The sequence below is a fragment of the Lepidochelys kempii genome, chromosome 10 (assembly GCF_965140265.1).
Source record: "Lepidochelys kempii isolate rLepKem1 chromosome 10, rLepKem1.hap2, whole genome shotgun sequence".
Taxonomy (NCBI): Eukaryota; Metazoa; Chordata; order Testudines; family Cheloniidae; genus Lepidochelys; species Lepidochelys kempii.
In genome coordinates, this window is record NC_133265.1 from 2,971,576 (window position 1) to 2,995,285 (window position 23,710).

The following is a 23,710-nucleotide window of genomic DNA, read 5'->3' on the forward strand; positions in this document are numbered from 1 at the left end:
ACCCTTCTCCTTGCGCTTGGGCTATTCCTCAGCTCATCCTTGAGACTCAGTCTGCAGCCCTAGCCTGGACTCAACCATCCTTATGATGGGCTTGTACACCCCTTCCTCAAGGAGGCAGGGGAACCCAGACCCACCTTCTGCTCTGGGTTTTGGCCCAGCGACCTTGTGTTCAGCAACTAGGCCTGCTCTTTCAGACACGTGGCTATTTCCCTGGGCCACTTCCTACCATCAAGTGCCCTGCAGCCTGTGCTTAACACAGCCTCTCCTCTGGTTCCCAGGCCTCTGTCTTCTCCTGAGGTCCTCCTCTCTCCACTGGAACGCCAACCCCTCAGGGACACCTCTGTGTGCCTCAACCCACTTCCAGGGCCCACCACAGGGATGAATTCCATCCCTTTAGGCTGCCTTCCCCAGGCTCCTCCCAGAGAATGGGAATTCCCTGCCTCCTCTGTCCTGGTTTCTCTATCCTGAGTTCCCCCTTGCAACTTTCCTCTACTTTTTGAAGGCCCAGCTACTCCCCAATAACAAACCTGACACCCCCCAGGGACAGCAGAGTGGGCTGAGCTCAGACTCTTGCTAACCGATTGTTCACCTGTGTGGGGTAGGTCCCCCATCACATATAGATAGAAAAACAGTAAGCCAGGAACTTATTCGAGCCAAACCACCACCCCTCAGACTCCAGAAGGAGTGTTTTCATTGTCTTCTAAAGGAGCAGCCTTTTAAAGCCGGACAGGACCATTATGATCATCTAGTCTGCCATCCTGCAAAACACAGGCTGGAGACGTTCACCCAGCGATCCCTGCATTGATCCCAACAACTTGGACTTGATCTGGAGCAGGTCTCTTAGGAAGTCATCCAATTTTAGCAGATTAGAGAGAGAAATATCTCCTTACAAAGCACAAAATTCAGTTCCATAAGCAAGCTGAAAACCACTGAATTTGGAAAGATTGGATATTCTAGGGAAAACATTCACATACAGGTGCAATCACTGGGAAAAGGACCCCATACCAATTTTGCTAGAGCTACACGGCTCTCCCAGAACATGAAGTGACTACGCGCTACAGCAGTGAAACACAGGACAGAAGCATTATGTTAGAAAAAACTGCCACGGATAGAAGCAGGGACTGCCTTCAAGTTGTTACCCAGCAACTGCGGAGAGCCAATTAACTTTTTCATAGGCATTGCATAAACCAGGGTACTACTGACTCCCTGCTCAAGATTTCAGATGTGCGATAAATGCTTTAGCTGGCTTTTTGTATGGCAAAGCCAATAGGCATTGCCTTGTGCTGGTGACATCTTACTGCTTTTTGAGACAAACAGAGTTCTGAAGAATATATTTGAAATATCCAGGGATCAGAGCAGCAGCAAAGCCAGATTTCAGAAGAGGTTGGAATGTTCTGGCCTGTAACCTGCCAGAAAACCTTCATAGCTAGAAGTGTGTTTATTAAACATTCAACTTCTTAGAGCAGCTGCTGTTTAATGGAACAACTTTTAACGTACAGCCGTTTGAGGATTTAATCTTCCCAAGCTGGGAGTAGAAGTAGTCATTTTTCATGCAGCATTTGATGGAACTTGTCCACAGCTGGAAAGCGGTCTCTTCCCCAGAGCAGAACTGGGGCAGCAAAATGTAGAATAAAAAACCTGAAGCTCTGAAGTGTTTTGTATTAAAGATCTGATCATACTGCTTTAGGGAAGGGGGAAAATATCTGAATCCTCTGGTTGAGAAATGCGCTTTTAATAAAATATATTTAAATACTTGCAAGGATTTCATAATCACACAAATGCTAATCACCGTAACAGTTCCACCGAGCAAGTGAGCCACTGCTGCAATTTTTTTAAATCCAGTAACATCTCACCCTGAACATTTAACAGCCACCCTACTGGGTGGAGGCTAATTAAAGGCTCTTCAGAGCTGAAAAACTAAGGAGGAATTAAATGAGCCTTGTCCATTACAGAAGCACTGCAAGGGGGCAGGTCATAGGACAAGAGAAAATGCTATCCTGCAGCACTGATGACTGTTTCCCCATTTAGATATAATATTTGGCTGTTTCACAGAGGTGCAATAAGAGAATCTCTTTCCATAGCAGCTACTTTAATGCTAACGCTCAACTATGGGGCTCATCACACAAACATCTCTCGCCCTGCTCCTGCAGAGCTGATGGCCTCTGCAGGTGCAGTTAATGGGGCTAGAAAACCTGCAAAGCTTGAAAACTGCAGAGGACAACGTGTTGTTCTCTTGGCCCCGGTAGCTCGCTGTGTGATTCTAAACTCCCTGATTCCAGCCATGGACTGTGTGGGGGGACAGGACGCAGGGACATACGACAGACTTAGAAAGAAAAGTCACCCCAAAACAAAACTTCTCCCCCCCAGATACTCCTCAGAGGCACTAGTCTCCTGGGGACAGGATATAGCAGCTATGTCCACACTGCAGTCAGGAGGTGCGATTACACTGCACGGAGGCATGTGTGAGCTACTCAGAGCAAGCTTGCTAAAAACAGCAGGGAAGCCACAGCAGCAGGACAGGCTGGCCACTCGAGTACAAACCTGCTCACAACCCTGGGTGTGCACTCAGGTGGCTAGCGCGTGCTGCCGTCACTTCGCTGCTGTTGTGAGTGCACTTGCTAGACCACAACCGGCCCGCAGGACCATCCTGCTTGGCCCTTGAGCTCCAGGCCAGGGAAGCTAGCTGCTGGCCCCTCCCCTGCTGTCCCCCCTCTCCCACAGCCTCAGCTCATGGTGCGGCTGGCGCTCTGGGCAGTGGGGCTGCGAGCTCCAGCCGGGCAGCATGGCAGGCTCTGGCCGGGCAGGTCCCGGGGGGCAGTCAAGGGACAGGGAGCGGTTGGATAGGGGGTGGGGAAGTGGGAGGGGGCGGATAGGGGCAGGTGCCAGGCTGTTCGGGGAGGCACAGCCTTCCCTACCCGGCCCTCCATACAATTTCAGAACTCTGATGTGGCCTTCGGGCCAAAACGAAGTTTGCCCAGCCCTGTGCTAGGCCAAAGCTAGCTCAGGTATGCACACACGAGCTGCAATCACACCTCTTGACTGCACTGGAGACATACCCAGCGTACAGACCTAGTCACTGACTGGAGAATCACTGGTACACGTAGCACTAATGTAACCCAACGCTTTCCACATAGCAGCCCACCAGCCTCTGTTCTTCGAGCTGACGGGTGTGGCTGTGTAAGAGAATCTGGAGGACCCAGATCCCAAGATACATGGGTATCCTGGCTAGGGTGACCAGACAGCAAATGTGAAAAATCAGGACAGGGAGTGGCAGGGTAATAGGAGCCTATATAAGAAAGAGACCCAAAAATCAGGACTGTCCCTATAAAAACAGGACATCTGGTCACCCTAATCCTGGCCCCACTCAAGTCAATGGCAAACCTCCCGTTGACTTCAATGGGGCCAGGACTTCTATCAGACTTCAGTTCTACTGAAGTGGATGGAGCTCTGTTTCCGCTACAGAAATAGGGTGTGTTTGAAACACCACAGCTGCAATGGAGCGTCTTGGAGGGAAAGGGTCAGGACAAAAAAACCCAGAAGTTTGACCAGAGGAACTAAAACCCCTGATTGCATTTTATTTCAGCCTTTGACAGCCACTTCCATGTACCACAGGAAGGCAAGAACTACCAGGGCTGCTGGGAATATGCAGAGTTCAGAATTCCAGCTGATCATCTCCGCAGTTGCAATGAGGCAGCTAATTGGGAGAGAAACTCTGACAGGTCAAAACTGATGTTTGACTGCAGGGGAAGTCCCTGAAGGAAGCCTAGAGGCAACTTCTCACTACAGCATTGTGGAGGGTTTGATTTGGTTTTACTTTTCTGCAACAATATGCAGTATAAGAATTGCAAGTCTGACTTCCAGAAGACTTTAATCCTGAGGAACCTTCCCATCCCAGAGACAAATGAACAGACATGGGAAGTTAACAGAATGAGCTATTTGAGATGGCATTTAAAAGTGAAAGTGGGAATAAGTTCCATTTAAAACAGATCTCTAGAACTGCTCAAAAATCATCAATTGTTTTGCATGGAGAATTTGAAAAACTAATGTTTTTAATATTTCCCATGAAAGTTTGAATTTTGATGAAAAGTCTAAAGAAGTTTTGGGGTTTTAAAATCCCATTTCTCTCACCCACACCAAAAACCCTAAACATTTTCAATTAAATATTTTTTCCCATTAAAATTTTGCTCAGAAAAAAAAAGCGCTTTTTTTGTTGAAAAACGTTTGGTGGGAAAATTGTAGCCAGCTCTCCTGCTCTCAAGCTCTTTATTCAACCTATGTCAGATTCTCCCCCTTAAAACATGGTTTTCCTCAAGGAGCATACATGGGCAAGTTGGAGCAGATGTGTGTCAAATTAAGCTTATTGTTATTAACAACCTGAAGTTCCACAACCTGACTGGTTTCTGCCTCTCCACATCATTATGGCTCATTGTGCCAACCAGTAACAACTGAATCTAGAGGACTGTTCTAAACTGACCAGGAATATGGGGAGAAGTCACAATACATTGACCTAGAAATATTAAACATAAAAGTGCTCCAACCCTCACCAGGCATTCAGGGTGCTATTCAACACAGCTACTGGCAGCTGGGAGGGGAAGGGTCTAGTTTAATAGGCCTAGGTTCAAAGTGGCAAGCATTCCAGAGATGGTCCTTCATATGCAATTCTTAGAGAGCTCATCACTGTGGCATCAGAGCAATTACACTTTCTAATGTTAGAAGGCAAAGATCTATTTATCTCATTCACCAGGTCCTGGAGGGAAGGTGTGTGTTAGGTTATTCTTATTGTTTGGCTAAGATTCCTATTGTTCTCTCCTATTGGTTAGGCCATGAGTTAAGAGTTACGCGGGATTTTCAGGTTTCAAAAACGAATGCTCTTCCTTGGGTTAGTGCAAACAACCAGGAACACACTGCTTTAAAAAGCTAAAACGAATCCGCCAACTTCTTCAGAGTAGGCACGGAATGTGCAAGTTTCATGACCTTGACAGTTTTGCTTACATGGGAAGCGTAATTAACCCAGGCAAACAAAGTGCCAAGCTATAATGGTCTCTGAATAATGCCTCTCCACCAATCCACCAATAAAGGGCAACAGATCTGCAGGCACAGTAGTAAATGAGGGTTGTACAATGCTTTAGGACAGCGTTTCTCAGATGCAGCCCCCCCAAAGCACAGGCAGAGATTGGGCGAGCAAAGCAGCAGCCCCTTCCTGCGGCGCTCAGCTATTGCGCCTGAACAGCGGTTATCAGAGGCAGCGCGGTGCAGTGCCTCGGGGTTTGCACTGGCAATGCCAGTGGGGATTAGTGCCCTGCACCACGCAGCCTCCTCGGGGGCTCCAGGCAGGGCCTCTGGAGATATGTGGGGCTGATGTGCGCAGTACTGGAGGAGGCCGCGGCATTCGCCTAGGCAGCTTCCCCACTCCCGCCCAGCCAGGGTACCGAGACAGCTGGCGAGTTCCCGACCCACCTTTCTGGGAACAGACTCTTCCTGAAGGTCCCCAGGCAGCAGGGCCAAAGAGATGGGTGGGTGTTTCCCCCAACTGGAGCCACACTCGCTGTTTACAGTTGCTGTAGGTACCACAGCAGCTCAATGACTCCGGGCTGCTGCTGGAGCCCCTCACCCTGCTGGGGAGCTGCCAGCTCCTTGACATGCTCCAAGCACAAGAAAAGTAACAAAGACCTTGTGCACTGAATGGGGAGCTCTACTTCCTACCGCCTTTCTGCTACGTAAAATCATTACAACGCCTGGGATGTGTCTATGTGCATACTGATTTGTTTTTTCCTAAAGTTAACTAAGTATCTTAGGAAAAATTGTCAGAGCGGCCACCAGCAAGAGTTTGAGGTGAGAACCCCTGCTTTAGAAGCAAATGCTTTCAGGGAGTGCCACACTGCTTGCTGCTCACTCTAGCCTCTGATCTACAGTCAGAAATAATCCCAAGTCTGGATATGAACTTCAGAGTTTGTACCGCTGAAAAGCGTCAGATTAAGCCATTCATGAGAGCCAAGAAGAGTGTTTTGCTCCTCTTGAAGCCTTCACTTCTTCACTCTTCTGCTGTGATTGGAGTTCATGAAGATGCATTTAGCAGAATGTTAGAAGTGTCAACACCTAAAACGTTCTAACTGTTCAGAAGTATTTCACTGTTCTTTCGGCCGGCGAAGCTACTACTGTTGTATTATTTTAAAATGCAACAGACCGATAAGACTGCAACCAGCACGATCAGCTCAAGTAAGCTAACAACATGGCAGGGGGGTGTTTTACACCTCACTCACTTAAGAGCCATGATTCAAGTATCGTGATCTTTTTAGCTACACAGGAATTCACTAAATTCAAGCAGCCTAATTCAGAAGGCAAGTGCTAGGATTATGAAAATAGCGTTGGAATTTTAACTAGCTCATCCCCACAGAAAAAAAAGAGGTAGACTAGCCTTTAAGCAGGTAGCATTCCCACTCTGCCCCAAACAGAACATGCACATGCTGTATATAATCAAACATCCCCCTGTCAAGGTTCCTTCCCCACTCTGAAAGCTAGGGTACAGATGTGGGGACCTGCATGAAAAACCTCCTAAGCTTCTCTTTACCAACTTAGGTCAAAACTTCCCCACGGTACAAAATATTCCACCCTTTGTCCTTGGATTGGCCGCTACCACCAAACAAATACTGGTTACTGGGGAAGAGCTGTTTGGACATGTCTTTCCCCCCCAAAATACTTCCCAAAACCTTGCACCCCACTTTAAAGCCTCACCAATTTGCATAGATGACCACAGACCCAAACCCTTGGATCTGAGAACAATGAAAAAGCATTCAGTTTTCTTACAAGACGACTTTTAATAGAAATAGAAGTAAATAGAAATAAAGAAATCCCCCCTGTAAAATCAGGATGGTAGATACCTTACAGGGTAATTAGATTCAAAACATAGAGAACCCCTCTAAGCAAAACCTTAAGATACACAGACAGAAATAATTATTCTATTCAGCACAATTCTTTTGTCACCCATTTAAAGAAACCATAATCTAAACACATACCTACCTAGATTACTTACTAAAAGTTCCAAGACTCCATTCCTGGTCTATCCCCGGCAGAAACCAGCATATAGACAGACACACAGACTCTTTTCTTCTCTCCCTCCTCCCAGCTTTTGAAAGTATCTGGTCTCCCCATTGTTCATTTTGGTCAGGTGCCAGTGTGGTTACCTTTAGCTTCTTAACCCTTTACAGGTGAGAGGATTTCGCTCTCTGGCCAGGAGGGATTTTAAAAGAGGTTTATCCTTCCCTTTATATTTATGACACCCCCCTTCCTGAAGTTTGGCTTTCCCAGTAACTCAAAAAATCTTGAAGTTCTCTCCAAGGGAACTGTTCCTTGGGCAGCCTTGCAGAGCATCCACTGTCCGAGCCACTAACTCTTCTGCTCCAAAAACTATCAATCCCTTCTCAGATCCTGCTTGGAGCTAACAAGATCTACTTCCCCAGAAGGTTGGGTTTGGAGGGCCAACACTTTCACCTAGACAAGGAGGTTCACCGGTGGTCTGGGTGTTAGGGAGGGCATCTGCATGCACACATTAGATTTAATTGGCAATATGTATTTAGACAGATAAAACACAGCCCCAATGCACAAGGTACTAAAATCAATACAAGTTAGCTTCAGGGTGAGGAATTCAGCCACAACTCTTAAAACAAAGAGTTTGTACCCTCCCAGGTCTCTCCTCCTGGAGATCTGGACTCAAACAGGCCTTGAGTAAAGCACTGAGAACTCTCTCTGCTCTCCCAGCACAGTTTTCAGCACCATGGGGAGAGCTGTGGCCATAACAGCAGCCTAACGAGTCCATCTGAATCCCTTGAAAGCCAACAATTCCAAGTATGGACGTGATTGTAGCCTAGGGTCAAATATGATCCACATGGCGCTGACCAGGATGCACACATCAAAGAGTCCGACTAACCACCTTACCTGCTTTAGTTTATCAATGTGTGTCATGGCCCATTCCCATAGGCTTACACTCTTTGATTCCAGTAACTCAATACTCTGAGACAGTAATAGTGACAGACAGTATGGTGACTTCGCCCGAAGCATTTTCCAGCTGAGTCTATGCATCAAGCAGAATTTGGATGAAGCCTCTTTTCATACAAGATTTGCTGACTGCAGTCTCGTGCTTTTGGAAACAGAGTTGCCTTTTATTAAAAAGGGAAGCCTTCGATTTATTTAGAAAGATACCAGAAAAAAAAGACTGCACTACACTGAGTACGGGGCAGCTGGGCAGAAGGGAATGGGCTTTCACAATACAAGGAAGAGCTCTATTGCTAATGGCTGAGTACAATTGTATTTTGCAGTGAGAGAGTTAAAAAACTGCAGATGAAGTAGCTGCAGGAAGAACTGTCCTGCAGTGATTTATATACTGCAGTTCAGCGTGCAGCCAATAGACAATACCCATCACAGGCAGCAAATAGAGGCTAGGCAGAAGGGTACTGACAGCTGAATTTGCACAGCGAAACCCTACAGATACATCAGCCATTGTTTCATGGAACAAATTTTCCATTTCAGAAGCAATATGGTCAGCCACTGTAAGCAACTGAAAGAGTTAAGAAACTGCAGGACACACCTGCGGACTTAACCTAACAGGGATACGTGGAAGTAACTCTCTACCGTCCCAACAAAGAGTTAAAAAGCAATCCTATCTTTATAAAAAATGGATTATGTATAAGCAGCAGTAATTAATTTTGTTGCACATGAGCCGAAGTATATGAATTCCAAGGACATCAGACCTTCCACATTCAAAAACCCAAATGTTTTGTAGGGCTGTTTTTTAACAAAAGAAAAAAGTTTAAAGTATCAGCACAGCTTCCCCGGCCAGGAAACCGACTGCAGCCTGCACTCAGTTTCATCTGCGAAGATGTGAAAAGGGACGATTATCATGAAGTGTCATGTAGCAGGGAGCGCTTCCTTTCCTTTAACAAGGGCCAATCCCACCGTCTGACTCTCCGATAGCCAAAGGGCGTTCTGCCCCGCACCATACATCTACTCAATCCATTTTTCACTGGCAGATGCCCTGCAGAGTCCTAATGAAAAAACAAAAAATTCTTCACTTGAAGTCACCCCACCCCTCCTTTTTATGGGACATATGCATGCAGAAATATCCTTCTCCTATAGAAAAGTCATATATGCTTCTTATAGGATTAGAAGTTATGTTGGGAAGGCAGGTGCTGAGCATGAAGAGCTGTCAATGAGCGAGGAGTGCAGGGCACAGAAGAAAATCCACGGATTAAAGAGGAAGGGTCAGATCCTCAGCCGGTGTCCTTTGTTGTAGCTCCATTGATTTTAACTGGGCGAGGGAGAATGACACCATTTGAAGATCTGGTCCAAAGAGCACAGGTACAAATATTTGACAGCACGCGGATGGCAACTGCTTCAATTCACAATTTCTACCAGTCACTTCTTGCAAATGATATTTAATCCTGAGTTTAGAGCCCTGATGGGAGGATGCCTAAACTCTGAGCGACCTGGCCCTCATCATTATTTGACTCCTTGGAGCAAGGTACCGCAAACCAGGCATAGTTTGTAAAGCTCTCTGGGGCACAAGCTGGCATTTTTTTAGTTTCTTGGCTGTGCAGCTCCTTGTACAATGGGACCCTGACCCTTGGCATTACAGAACTAGAAGCAGGTTCTCTATGGCTACCGGACCACATGCTTTCTCCTGGAGAGCGTGTTTGATTTGCCTGTGTAACCAGCGCAAAGTTCCCCTGGCTGGAGTTGTGTCTTAGGCCCCTACTCTCCAGGGCAAGGACTATTTGTAGGGCTCAGTTTTGCCTAGTGTATAGTGCCATGTATGCCTGTGGCATTGCCTGTATTTGTCAAATAGCTCAGGCCCCTGGGCGACTGCTCCAGCACGTAAAGGCAAGGCCAGGTGGAGTCACACGCGTTCTGTCTCAGAACTGTTCTCCAAGCCAGCTTAGCAGAATCTTGGCTTAACAGTGGGCTCATCTGCGTTCACAAAACGTTTCCTGCCACTAGCCCCCATGAGATTGGGGAGCCAGTGCAGCCACACCACAGCAAAGCTATTTGCGAGCAGGGATTTTAATCTTCACTCACAGGGTCACTGTCTGGAGAACTTTTAAATTAACGCCATTCATTTCGCTTCTCTGCCCTCTAGCCCTCCTCCACCCCAGCCCCCATCTCCTCTGTCCCCAGGCCAGTCTGCCTTGGAAAACCATTCAGACGGACCTGAATGTCAGCTAAAGGCTTGTGGGGAGCTGGTGTTGAGAGGTAGGACAAACTCTTCCTTACCACAGGGCTAAGCAAGCTGCCTCCATGGCCCCTACGCAGGGCTCAAGGGGGTACATGGGAGACGACACCCTGTCCCCTTCTAACAGCAGAGAAACAATAACACTCATCTCCCTGGCATGAGTACACAACATCCCCCACAGCTTCCCCTCCTCCTCCTCGGCTGCTGCGGTGAAGACAGGGGAGCTCTTTCCTTTAACTGTTGCCCTAAGGCAACAAGGAACCTCAGAGATGCCAGAGACAGGGACAGGATGCTCCCATCCCAGAAAACAAGGCACTGCATGAAGTACCTGAATTCTTCTCCTTGTGTGTCAGTACAGAGCTTGTGCTCTTAAGAGCACAATGATTTGGGGCTCTAATGGAGATTTCTGCCAAATCCAGGGGTAGCACAACCTCAGCGTTCAAGACGTCCCTATTTTAACCGCCTCACTTGCTTTGTCTGCTGTGATGCTACTGCTGCACTGAAGAGGCTCTGTGGAGAATTCTTTTCCTCTCCTAGGCCTGGTTATCACAGAGCACACAATAGAGAAGTCAGTCTCTTAAGTGATCTGAAAGAAACCTGACAGCATCTGTGCCTCTCTGGGAGCTATTAGGACATACCAGGGGCCAGATTAGCTAGGATGGTAACACAATAGAAAGCCCCTTTGTGACCTTCAGATGTTCTACTTTTGCAGTGAATTTTTTCTCCTGACTGTGCTAAGAGCCAGCCCAGTGCAATTTCCTGAACAAATCTGCCTTGCATTTGCATTTTATGAACAAATGAGGAACGTGTTGCACACAAGACCTAAACTTACCTCTCTCCTACCAAGGCTGGTTAGTCCCCTTTTTAAAACTGCTCTAGTTCACGGACTTCCAAACCAGTGATTCGGGAAGGCAGGCTGAAGGCATTAGTTGCACAGCACTTCACTCAGTCTCGGCTGCTGTTTTGCTTTGTCCCTCATGCTGGAGCCCTGTCGCACGTCTAAGAGGATCCCGTCCCACGTTTGGACCTTGGCAGGTCGAGACCGGTGTTTATGTTAATGTGCAACACTTGAATTCTTTTCACAGCTGGCTTTTGCAGAGAAATACACCCAAACATTTATCTTTGGCACAAACCATCCCACCCACCCACCACTAGCAAAATGTCCCTTCTCATGACTGCACATATCCGCAGGCAGGAACTGGAGGCGGCCTATTAACATTTTATTTTTGACTGTACACTTTTTAATTAAGTGCACCGCATATGGATCAAGCCCTCATTGAGCTAGAGTGATGGGCAGACTTAAAAGTTAACTTTAGTCACAATGAGCACATGCCTCATTAGCTCCTAAGTTCAAAGGTGAACCGGAAATCTGCCATGAAAGTTTTAAGCATTTTACAAGTGATGTGCATTTTAAGTTGAGCAGGACCAAACATTAGAAAACACTATTGTCCTGACTGTCTGGGAGAATGGCAAGACTGGACCAGATTCCCCAATGGATCTTTTCTAATTCTAACTTCCATGAAGATCCCAAACGAATTTGAGCCTGGTTTTAAGAAGGCATACAGCCCAGCCTCCACTTCTGCATCTGCAATTAAGCACCAGTCCTGACATCTGATCTACACAGGTAAACCCCTATACCCTTGTGGAGCCCCACAGACCTTCACTGTCTAACAAGGTCCACCCACCCAGATCAGATTGCAAGATCAGGGCCTCAGATTATAGCTACTCGATTTCCTGGCACAGTAAGTTGGATGACTAAATGTTAACCCATGCACCCACAGCTAGTGCAAAACTGTGTGTGCAAAGAGATGTAATACTCTACTTTTCCAAGATCAGGTGCTGTGCACGTGCAAACACATGTTTTCAGAAGTATTAACTTCACCTCACCTGGAGACTAGGGTTCTGGCTTTCCCTGTTCAACAGGGAGAACAAACTGACCCCTAAAGGTTGTAAGATGCTACTTCATGTCCCTGCTCCCATTCCTTGACACATGACAGGAGTCTGTATGATCACATGATGCTGAGCACCAGAGCTGGGCATGAAATGGTTTTTCTGTCCCACAAAAATTTGAGATTTCCAGAGTTCTCCCATTCTGGTTGAAAAAACACAGAGAGACCCACTGCAGAACAGCCTGGTGGTTTGGGGGACTCACTGGGATGTGGGAGACCCAGCTTCAAGGCACTACTCCAACTGATTTTGAGCAGGGACTGGAAGCGGATTCCGCACAGGGACTTGAACCCAGGCCTCCCACACGCCAGTGAGTCCCCTAACTGCCAGGCTCTGGAGACTCTCTTGAAATGGTCTCAAGTTGCAGTGGGGGAGGTTTAGGTTGGATATTAGGAAAAACTTTTCCACTAGGAGGGTGGTGAAACACTGGAATGCGTTACCTAGGGAGGTGGTGGAATCTCCTTCCTTAGAAGTTTTTAAGGTCAGGCTTGACAAAGCCCTGGCTGGGATGATTTAGTTGGGGATTGGTCCTGCTTTGAGCAGGGGGTTGGACTAGATGGCCTCCTGAGGTCCCTTCCAACCCTGATATTCTATGAAATTCCATCCTGGAATTGAGAAATGTTTCCCGAGGAGAGTTTCATCAAAACTGATCCTTCCCCTTGAAGAGTTTTGGTTTCAACACGTTTGTATTTTTCTGACAAGAAGTCGTTTAGTCAGAAAACTGACCAGCTCTGAGAGGAAAAGGGGACAGGGGCACAAACCTTGAGACGTAAGGAAAAACAGCCTATTATACAAATATTTGTTGATCAAGGTCTCATTTAAGGCCCAACCATTGGATTATCCCTCCACCAGAATTCGTTACTATAGAAGAATTTAATCACAAAACTAGTGATCATACTCCGCTATTGGGGATGGTTCGGGGAATGGTAAAATACCCCTGAAGGAGCAGCAGAAGGCAAAGAAATAGATGATATTCCGTGGGCTTCATATCAGGCCCCATTACTGCTCCTTTCTAACAGGAGTACCCGATTACTGTAGCTAAAATATATTTTTTTTAAAAAGGGTGGCAGCTATCCTCTCTCAGGAGACTAGAAAGGAAAATCCATCGACGTTAATTGCAATGGGGAAAAAATAGATTTCCCTGATGAACTTAATGGATTTTTGTGCACTTGTAAGAAGAAAGGTGCTAATTAAGTCACAGCCTCTTAATGTACCCAAGTGATATATGCTGCAATGAATAGAACATTTCTACAAGGCATCTGCAGATTCTTGAAGTTCCAGAATTCCCTCCCCATTCCAAAACATGCTAAATGAATCTTGAAGGCAAATATGGGGGGGTGGGGGAAATCCAGAGCAAGACAGGGGAGAATGAGAAGGAACCATCGCCACTTGCCTCCTGCTTTAAAGCAGACTCTGGAGGAGGCCTCACTACTAGACCTAAACTCAAAGGGTGCATCTTCTTCTTTTGTGTCTGTCAAACACATTTTTAATCAAAATTCTGCAAAACTAACCATCTGGAGAAACAAGCAGAGAACTAAACCAACTTCCCCTTTCTGTTTCTACCTGCTCAATTGCACCAGTTCTAGCAACAAAAAGAGTTGGGTTCCTTGTATGCAAGCACAGTTCCTTCTTGCAATAGTAAAGTATATTAGGAATTGTTCCACCCCAGAGGCATCCAAACATTCTTCAAAATGATGTTTGCAATGTCTGCAGCATTACATAATTAACATCATTTGTGTTGCAAAAGTAATTGTAGTACCATTTTTAATTAGTCTGTAGGATGACTAACATTTCTCCAGTATACCACTAAATTACTAGTTTTGAGACAACTCAATGACTGGAGTTTGTTTTGTTTTATTTCTCACTTGCAGACAATAAAGACACATTTTGAGTAGCTACATGAAGCGAACGATGACAGAAACGAGACAGAATGTAGCATCGGAATGATTTGCAACTTTAGAATGTACTACAGGTTTCACTTCCGTTTAGAGGGCAGCAAAGGAGTGGGGGAAGGAAAGGGTGGGTTTTAAAGGCAGATACCTTCAAAGCAAGTATTTCTCTCTAAATAAATCCTTATGTTTTGAACCAAGTGTTGAGTTTGAAAACTGAAGCCAAAATGAGAAAGCTGAATTGTAAGACGAGTGAATATTTTGTTTCCAAACTTCAGTCTAAATGAAATACTTGGTGAACACACCTCAGCCAGCCTAATTATAGAGTCAGATAAAGTCATAAAGAAATACAAAAATTGCTGCATATGAGCTAAGCCTCCAAGAGTAAATAAGGCACTTTGTTGTATTTAAAAGAATCAAGATTCTTCTTTCCAAAAATCCTTCCCAATTGCTCTGTACATTCAAAAGGCTGCAAGCCGTAACAGGAGCAAGTTATTTAACATCCACATGTAAGTGAGTCCCACTGTCTGGCTCTTCACCTCTAGGGCAGTGGTTTGATTCTTGCCTGGGTCCGCAGACACAGAAACACGGCTCCATGTCAGCTGGCAACAAAACAGCTGTTAGCAAGTCCCGTTCCTAGAGGACACATGCCCTCATTCCAGAGCCACTGGCACTCCTGTTCGCCAAGGCTTGAATGGGCCACAGGAACCAACAGTTCCCTTCAAGCCAGAGTTGAGGCATGTTAGCTAAACAGATGTGGAGAAAAACAGACTGCCACTGCTCAGGCCATAGGAGTTCTCAGTATAAACAGAGACTTCGTTCTCCAGGGCTTTCAAACCAGCCCTCCCCCCGACCCACCCCAACACCAGGGTTTTTTAACTGAAAAGGAACAAAGATCATACTCTCAAGTTTCTATAGTAAGAAGGCAATTTCTGTAAAGCCTGATTACAGGTTAATTCTACAAAAGGTGCCTGGTTTTTCCCATCTCCACACAGTGTGGCAAAATACCTTGTTCGCCTCAGCAGGCTCAGTCCTTTTTAGCCTTGGAGACTCAGGATTGGGGCAAGGTGAATCCTTATAGGTCCCAGGGTCCTGCTACTCCTCTCCTCAGTCAGCCCCCTTGTGCTTGTTTTCCTTCCCTTCTGGGGAGTGAGTGCAGCCTCCCTACGGGGAAGTTTTGGTGTCTTGCTGCAAACAGCCTACTGGCAGCTTCCCTGCTCCCCTCACTCTCCCCCTCCTACCACCCAGGGGAGGGTTTAAAAAGGTCTCAAGTAGTTGGAGTCAGCTGAACCTAATTGATTCCCTAGCAACCCCTTTTCCGGCTGAACATTATTGCCCCCATGGTTCTCTCTCCTCAGTGGATAGGGAGGGGCCTTTTAACCCCCTGGGACTAATTACTCTCCCTCCCCTTTGTAGCTGTTTGTCCTGGGTTTACCACAACAGTTATTTGTGCTGTGGTAGAGCCTAAGAACTCCAATCAAGGGGCAGGGGCTCATTGTCCTCGGCAAGGCACGGACACCTTTGCCTTGCTTGAGGTGAGCAGACAATCATTAGAAGAGAAGCTTGGCTTCACTAGCAGAACCCCATCCCACTGGAAAATGCCTGGCCAAAATTTTCAAAAATAAGACCCTAACTTAGATGCCTAAATACACCTGCCTTTAGCCAAAATTAAAAAAAAAAAAAAAAAAAAGGAACTTAATGTCAGCCACTTGCAGATCAGATCTCCCAGGCTGCAGTCTACCACTACCTCCACCAATGCCCTTAATGTTACCACGATCAAAACATTCAATCAGGAATCCCCAGAAGGCAATGCCACTAACCATTAAAGACCATACATGATTGTCTCCCTTGGTCAATAAACCAATGGTAAGCTCATTTCCCCCACACCACCACCCCGCGTCTCTGCTCTATCCTCTTCCATGTTCTCACAGCATGGAAAGAACTCCATTTTAGAACTTTGTAAGAAGCAGCGGGAACTCAAAGTACTAAAAAAAGCCACACTCAAGGCCACATTAAAGCCTTCATACCTTTCAGCGATGACAGATCCTTATGATGCTCAAAGAGTTCCGTCTGTATCTTTTCTTCGCTTATACATAAACTGAACTTTGTTCATATCCAGCAGCTCCAAACACATCCATAGTCCCCCAGGGACAACTACATTTCCTAGTATGTCTATTTCTCAACATACATTGAGTGTTATCATTAGCTCATAAGAATCTATGGGCCGAGTTCTGTTCTTGGATAGAGCACGTATGCAAGACTCCTACCGGCTAACGAAAGCTGCATTCTTCAATCTGAAGGGAGAAGTTGCTCAACAAGTTTAAGGTACATGAGAGAGAGACCAGCAATTAGTGTGGAATTCATGGCATCTTAATCATTCAAATTACTACAAAAAGAAAAGGAGGACTTGTGGCACCTTAGAGACTAACCAATTTAATTAAGCTAATTGTTGTAGATGCCCTAGAAAGAAAGCAGGGCACAAATGAACACCTCTTTCAGCAGGTACAAGCAGAAGAAAGCAGTTTAGAAATGGGAAACACATATACTTTAGTCAAGTTTCCTAAAGTCTCCTAAACAATGGAATAAAAAATAGGTGGGTAAAATATTAAACCTGAATTGAATTTGTATTGAATAAATAGAGACTCTTAAAACCTCAACAGCGATTTATTGTAAGGCACCTACGCCTACGAGAAAGGAAACTCAACTAAATGGAAACTCGTTCTGGCATGGACATCTCACATAAGAAAAAGCTATTCCTAAGGGCACAAGGGATAGAGCTCCCGACTGGAAGGCCTACGACAGTAATGAAGTAATAAGTGACAAAGGACAGATTCCATCAGATGTGTGACACATATAAAAAAGCAAGTATTTTATTTCATCTAAGACTGGATTGCTTTCTAAAACAAAGTCCTTAGACACAACAATAAAAAGATGCCGGGCAGCCAAGTCAGAATAAAGTACTAAATTCTCCCCCATTTTAGCCCTTAATCACAGCAACCGCCCAACAACTATGCTGATGGAAAGGATGGGTTTGTGGTGAAGACTCTGGACCAGGAATCAGGAGATCTAGATTAAACTCCTGATTCTGCCTCAACTCTATTTGACCTTGGACTAGTCACTGAATTCCTCTGGGTCTCAGTTCCCCATCTGTAAGAAGGGTATAACAATCCTTCCTTTCTCCAACCCTGCATTTGTCTTGTCAGCTAAGACTGCCAACTCTTTGGGACAGGGTTTTCCACTCCAGGCCACTAGCTCAATGAAGCCCCAACGCATGGCCACCGACAAGATGAGACCCAGATAGAATACAATAGAACTGCCCTTCAGTTCTCAGCTACTGCAGGAGATTCTTTATGAAGTTAAAGAACTTCATAGAGTCAAAGTTGGTGCTTGATACTAAAACAATACAACCTGGAATAATTTTAGAGTATGAAAGGCCTCTCACTGTCAACGAGAATTGCATTATGGATAGTTTCTTCCATTTAAAAATAATCCATTTATTGAATCCAATACCATGTATCCTATGACACCTGACTAGAGGGGGAGCCAAATATGAACAAAACCCCCAGTGTTAGGCACTATCCTAGCCTCATGAAACAAGATGACCAATTTGGCACCAGATTGACAAGTAAGAGGGTGGGATGATCAAGATTTAATACTGATCATTTCTGGAGGGAAAGGGACTAGCCCCTATGATTCTAGGCCTGGGATCCTCAGTTCTTTCTTCCTGCCATGGGAGAAGTTATAACCCCTCCTGGAGCTTTCTGTGGACTATTAGTGGTCTAAAGGCAAATGGCACATCCAGTTATTCCATGCCTTCAATCTCTAACCTAAAAATATTCTATATAGATTGTGTCTCTATAAACTTATTGTGTACATAGTGGAAGAGGTTTGGGCTCTGATAAAGATTAGTTCCACTGTTACTAAATTACAGCAGTTTAATCATTAAGTTTAATTCTACTACTGCCGAGAAGATTTTTCATCCACAGATCTCAAAACACTTTCGCAAGGGACATAAAAACTAAAATCCCATAGAAGTTTAATGATTTGGGAAGCAATTTGGGGGCAGGCACTGCCTATTTTATGTTTATGCTGCGCCCTGCCAAGTGAAGCCTGTGATCTGTTTGGAGCCTCTAAGTGCTACTCGAATACAAAACAACGATTTCTTCATGCTCGTAACTTGAAATATCTCAGGGGGTGGCTTATTAAGGCAAGGAGGAGCCTTTACAGACCGGGGTGGGATTTTCAAGAATGTCTAAGTGACTTAGGAGGCTAAATCCTATTGAGTCAACAGGACTTGTGCGTCTGCATTACTTAGGTGAAGAAGAACCTATGGCACCAAGTCTCAGAGCCCAGGAGCTAGAAACAGCAGTATAAACGTTCCCATTTGGGCTGGAGCCTGAGCTCTGAGACACTCCCCCTTCGCTGGATTTTAGAGCACCGGGGCTGCAGCCTGAGCAGTAATGTCACACTGCAAATTTGTTAGTCTCTAAGGTGCCACAAGTACTCCTTTTTTTCTTACTGCTACTTTGAGCACCGCAGCCCCAGCCCGAGTCAATTGAGTCAGGCTCCAAGACTCGGAGCTGCAAGCGCAGTGCAGTGCAGACATACCCCCAGATGTTTTGGAGGTCCCACCCAGGAGTCTGTAGGGTGCAGGAGAGAAGGGTTTGTTGGTAACTTTTGAACGTCAGTTGCTGTGCGTTTGCAACTCTGAGACATTCTTTATGTGCCCCACACTGCAGACTAATTTAATACTGGTTACAACCATATAACTTAAACCTTGGAGCAAGTGCTCAATAGTTCCTAATGGTTCCAAAAGAGACTGTAGAAACCTTAAATTTGTCTGCGGCTGAGCACCACAGGCAGGATGCGGCAAACACCACAGCAGGAAAGAGATTCTGCATGGACATCGGATGGTCCAAGCTGACTCTTTTCTATTAGATTTTGACTCTCAATTATGTTATAATTCTGTGGACACTTTTGGCCATGACGTGGCACACAGCAAAAACATTGTAACATTCCACGGGTAGCACAGAGGTTAGCCAGTGGTGTAGTGGTGCAAAATGAAGTGGGTAAATGAACTCAACCTAAACTTCATGTTCCCCAAATGAGAAATGGGTAAACTCAACTTCGCTGCTGGGTATAACCGATGCCAGGTGTGGGATGGGGGAGAAGCACTTGCTGCAAGGCTAAGCCACAAAACACTCCACTGGAGTAACCTGATGAGTGACTCTAAAACCACGTACAAATCCTCAGAGCAAAGGCTACAGATCCCTGGCGAGACACTGACCTTGACTCCCACCCCTACGACTTTCTGTCAAGCAGAGAAAAGCAGGCACAAAGGCTACAACATCAGACCGGGCCTTTAGTCTGATCTCTGAGTTTCTTTGGTTTTGCTAGTTTAAGACAGACGGACCCATCATATAAGTGGCAGATGTTATGCAGCTCTGGATGAAAGGCAGCATGAGTTAAGCTGTTACGAGTAGATTTTATTGGGAACGATCTCCAAAACCCTAGCGTCTAGGAGAGTTTCTGCAATGATCCCATCAAGTGTATTGGGACATTAGAACTGGCCTTATTACAGTATTTTGGAACCTTTGTTATAGGCCAGAAATAGGCCATAATAAAACCTCTCCTCTGAAACTCCCTGGCTTCCAGAAGTGTTGTAGAGACAGGTGTCAGACTGGGTTCAAATCTTGAGAAAGGTTTCAAAGTAGCAGCCGTGTTAGTCTGTATTCGCAAAAGGAAAAGGAGTACTTGTGGCACCTTAGAGACTAACCAATTTATTTGAGCACGAAAGCTCATGTTCAAATAAATTGGTTAGTCTCTAAGGTGCCACAAGTCCTCCTAATCTTGAGATAGTGATCTCATGCCTCGAGTTTTGTTTCTGTGTCACTTTCAAAGTCTGACGGAGCTCATTTTCTGGTTCTGATGCAGATGAAGTCTGCCAAGACTATCTGTTCTTGTGAGATTTCATTCCACAGAGCCTTCAGTCTCATGCAAAATGGCTGATCTTGAGAGAAAGCCACCAGTCAAAATGGATATTTGGGGACAAGATTTCACGACAGCAAGATTTCAGTGCCATTAAAAAAATAAATCACAGCCCTGATTGGACTTCAAACAAAACTCCAGCCTGATGCAGATCTGAACCAAACCGCCTCAGCCAATACCTAGTTACATTGTATGTGCACGTATGTTACTTAAATACATTTAAGTATTTCCATGCATAAAGATCAAAAATAAAGTGACAACTGCCAGCCACCAAGTATAAAATCAAGCTAAACCAATTTCATGTAATAAGGACACATCATAAATCCCTGAACACAAAAAATCCCCAGCATTATCAAAACATGGAGAGTTCTGATTATAATAACCCTAGAGTCAAGGGGTTTGTTTGTTGGTTTGTTATAAAGCCTTATTTTCCAAGCAGTTTAACTCAGGGCTGCATAGTTAAACAATAATCCCAAAACCAGACAGCCGATAGCTAGTTCACAATGAGCCACACGTTTGGATAGTAGGTTATGTACATAAAAAGTGAGTTCACCTATCTCCACTGCTTTCCTTGGACCTCACCTATATTTCAAGTGATGAAACATGACTAGCACTCAGTTTAAAAGCATTGACCAATCCCTTAGATATTAAGGTGGGAGGGGGGAGTGGAAATGACTAAGCTACTTCATTGTGACTGTAGCTTCTGCATAAATTTTGACTCGATTCCTGATTCCATCATCCACCCGCAACCCACACCACTTTCAATAATAATATTCCTGAAGTGGTAATTTACATGCTAGGCTGGAATAGCTCCGAGAGTAAAGCCAATCCCTTTATCCAATACATATTCTGCATTAATATCCACCTGATTGCAGGGGGGAGAGACTTGTTGGGAGGGGTCTGGGGGAAAGGGCATCGGCCAAGATATCATTTACTTAGACTAAGTCTCTTTGCACACTGCCTAACACAGGAGCTCCCATCATGGACTAGGATCTCACTAGGTGTAACACAATAATAACGATAAACATCTGCTGTCCATCCACTAACAGGGATATCAATAGCCACCTAGTGCAAGTCTGTTCTCCACCCAGCACACACTCCGAAGCAGTGGTGAGCCTTAGGTCAATGTGGTTGCATTGGATGGTGGTGCAGGTAACACCCATCCTTCGTTGCTGCAGAGTCCCCCCTCCTACCCTGTCTGAGTAAAGCTACAGCTGAGAGGAGTCACTGGAGCATGTTGAGGAAACTCACTTTTAATTAAGTCATCAATGAAAGTTATTATCAAAAAGGAACCATTAAGTGCCCCACACCACCCCCAACAGAAATAACCAAAAAGGGAAGCAAAGAGTTTGGGCTGACACACTGTCATTGCACTTCCCCACCAGTCACACCACCCACCCACACTTCCTGGCTTTTGTCAGTATCTGTCGGCACCTTACAGCTACTTAACCAGAGGGGGCTCTTGGTTTTGTTTTTCCCAGCTTTGTCTTATATGCTCTGCACACATCTCATGAAGGGAAGCCCTGGCCCCCCAGGGAGCCCCCGCAGGGCACAAGCCACCAGGCAGGGAGCTGCTCTGGCTTTACATCAGCACAGTGAAAACCTGAGCACTAGGCTCCCACAGGGCTTTTCCCAGCCACATTTGAGAACTTCAAAGATGCTCTTTAGGAGGCTTAGAGATTCCCCTGTTTGCAACACCCACAGCAGACCATGGCAGAGATCTCACACACACACTCAGGCCTGTTTGACAGGGGACTCCCCCCGACACACACACAACAAGGTGAAACGCAATACAGGTGAAGCACCTACCTTGACACTGGAATCCTTGCTTCCCAAACCCCCTGCAAAGGGAAAAACACACACAATTAGCATCCTCAGTGCATCAGCCCACACACTAACCCACCCACCCCCGCCTTCTCCCTGGGTTGAGCTTCCCCAGTGACAGCCTCTCAGATCCACACATCTGGAGCTGGAAGGAGAGTGACAGCAGCTGGCAACCTGTTCCCAAAGAGCTGCTCCCCCACAGGGACATTCATCCCCCTGGGGATACAGGCTGGGAAGTGCCCAGCAGCTGGTTCAATGCTGCTGAAACAACCCTCTGGAGGATTTGTGCCCTGCCCCTGGGGAAAGACTGGGTGCACCAGGAAAGCAGAGGGGGGTGGGATTTGGGGAGAGGGGAGGCTCTAGTTTAACAGTCTTGCTCCCCAGCTGCAGGGAGTGAATTTACCAGCTGGAAGCAAGGGGGGGGCACACAAGGGAGCACCCGGTAAAAAGCAGGTCCTTCCTGTTGTGTGAGGTGCCAGGGAGGAGCAGAGTGAATGTCCCAGAGAGCTGGGCATGCCCTGGGGTGCACAAAGGAGGAGCCCCAGGGAGACAGGGGTAGCTGGTGAATACACAGAGTCTATACAGGGGTGCAAGGGGGCACAGAGCCATACAGACAGACCCCTAGGAGAGCACCTAAGCCAAGGGGACACCGGTGTCCCCCCATGGGACACACAGCCGTGAGGGGCGCTGACAGGGCTCCCCCCAGGGAGCACGGCGCGAGGGGGCTGGCAGCGCGCGCCAAGGGACGCGGGGCTGCGAGGGGCCCGAGAAAAGCGTGCAGGGGGCTGCGGGGGTCCCGAGCGGTGGCCCCGGGCGGGCGCAGGGGCCCCGGGCGCACTCACCAGATGAAGTCGGTGCAGTGGCTGCAGAAGGTGGGCTGCTTGAAGAACCGGGCCGTGAACTTGTGGTTCTTCACCTCGTGCACGTTCTTCTGCCTCAGGGCCCCCTTTCGGGCGAAGCGGACCGGGCCCTCCTCGCCCTCGGACCCGGGGGCGGCGGGCGGCTCCGCCATCCTGCGCTGCTGCCCGGCGCCTCCGCCCCTGCTCGCCCGCGGAGCCCGAGCCGCGGCTGGTGCGGATGCCGCGCGCGAGCCGGATGCAGCCGCCCGGCACCTCTGGCTGCAGCTGGGCAGGGAGAGCGAGAGACCCTGCCCGCCCCGCCCACTCATCTGCATAGGGCCCGCCCACTCCTCTCCATGCGAAGTCCCGCCCCGCATCCGTATTTGCATAGCCGCTCCCCCTGCACCGGCGGCGCGGCTCCTAGCTCCGCCCACCGATTCCCCCCCCCCTTACTTGCCCCAGCCCCACCAGCCAGGCTGCCAGCCCCGCCCACTCCGCTCATTTCAATAGACACGTCCCAAGCCCCTCCCACCACGGATTGATTTGCATAGCGTGGCCCTCGGTGTCAAAGGGGCAGTGCTCGCAGCCCCGCCCACCTGGGCCCTGATTTGCATAGCCCTGCCCACCCCCTGTTGGGCATAGCTTTGCCCCCCTGCGACTTTATCTGCAAACTCGCCCACACACTTCTAATTTGCATAGCTCCACAACCTCGTTTGCATATATCTGCCCCAGACCCCGCCTACCCTCTCCTTGTTTTCAGAGCTCTGCCACCCAACATCCCTTGAGCTGCCCATCCTTCTTAACACCCCCTGCAAACCCCACCCACTCCCCACTTCATTGCATCGGGAGCCCCCCCCCCAAATATCTACCCCATCCTTCTTAACACCCCCTGCAAGCCCCACCCACTCCCCACTTCATTGCATCGGGAGCCCCCCCAAATATCTACCCCATCCTTCTTAACACCCCCTGCAAACCCCACCCACTCCCCACTTCATTGCATC

At 47.0% G+C, this 23,710-nt stretch overlaps 1 protein-coding gene across 3 annotated transcripts in view; it reads right to left on the bottom strand.

The window, feature by feature from the left end:
- PRKCB (protein kinase C beta) overlaps window positions 1-23,003 on the bottom strand; it is a 249,941-nt gene extending 226,938 nt beyond the window's left edge. Inside the window, exons 1-2 of one of the 3 annotated variants that reach the window (XM_073361648.1) lie at window positions 22,713-23,003; window positions 21,856-21,887 (exon numbers count right to left, since the gene is read on the bottom strand). In XM_073361648.1, the coding sequence (XP_073217749.1) occupies window positions 21,856-21,887; window positions 22,713-22,882 (202 nt within the window). In that variant the 5' untranslated portion in view covers window positions 22,883-23,003. The remainder of the gene's footprint in view (window positions 1-21,855; window positions 21,888-22,712) is intronic. The other 2 variants (XM_073361647.1, XM_073361649.1) reach the window with 2 other exon arrangements.
- Between the last annotated feature and the right edge of the window lie 707 nt (window positions 23,004-23,710).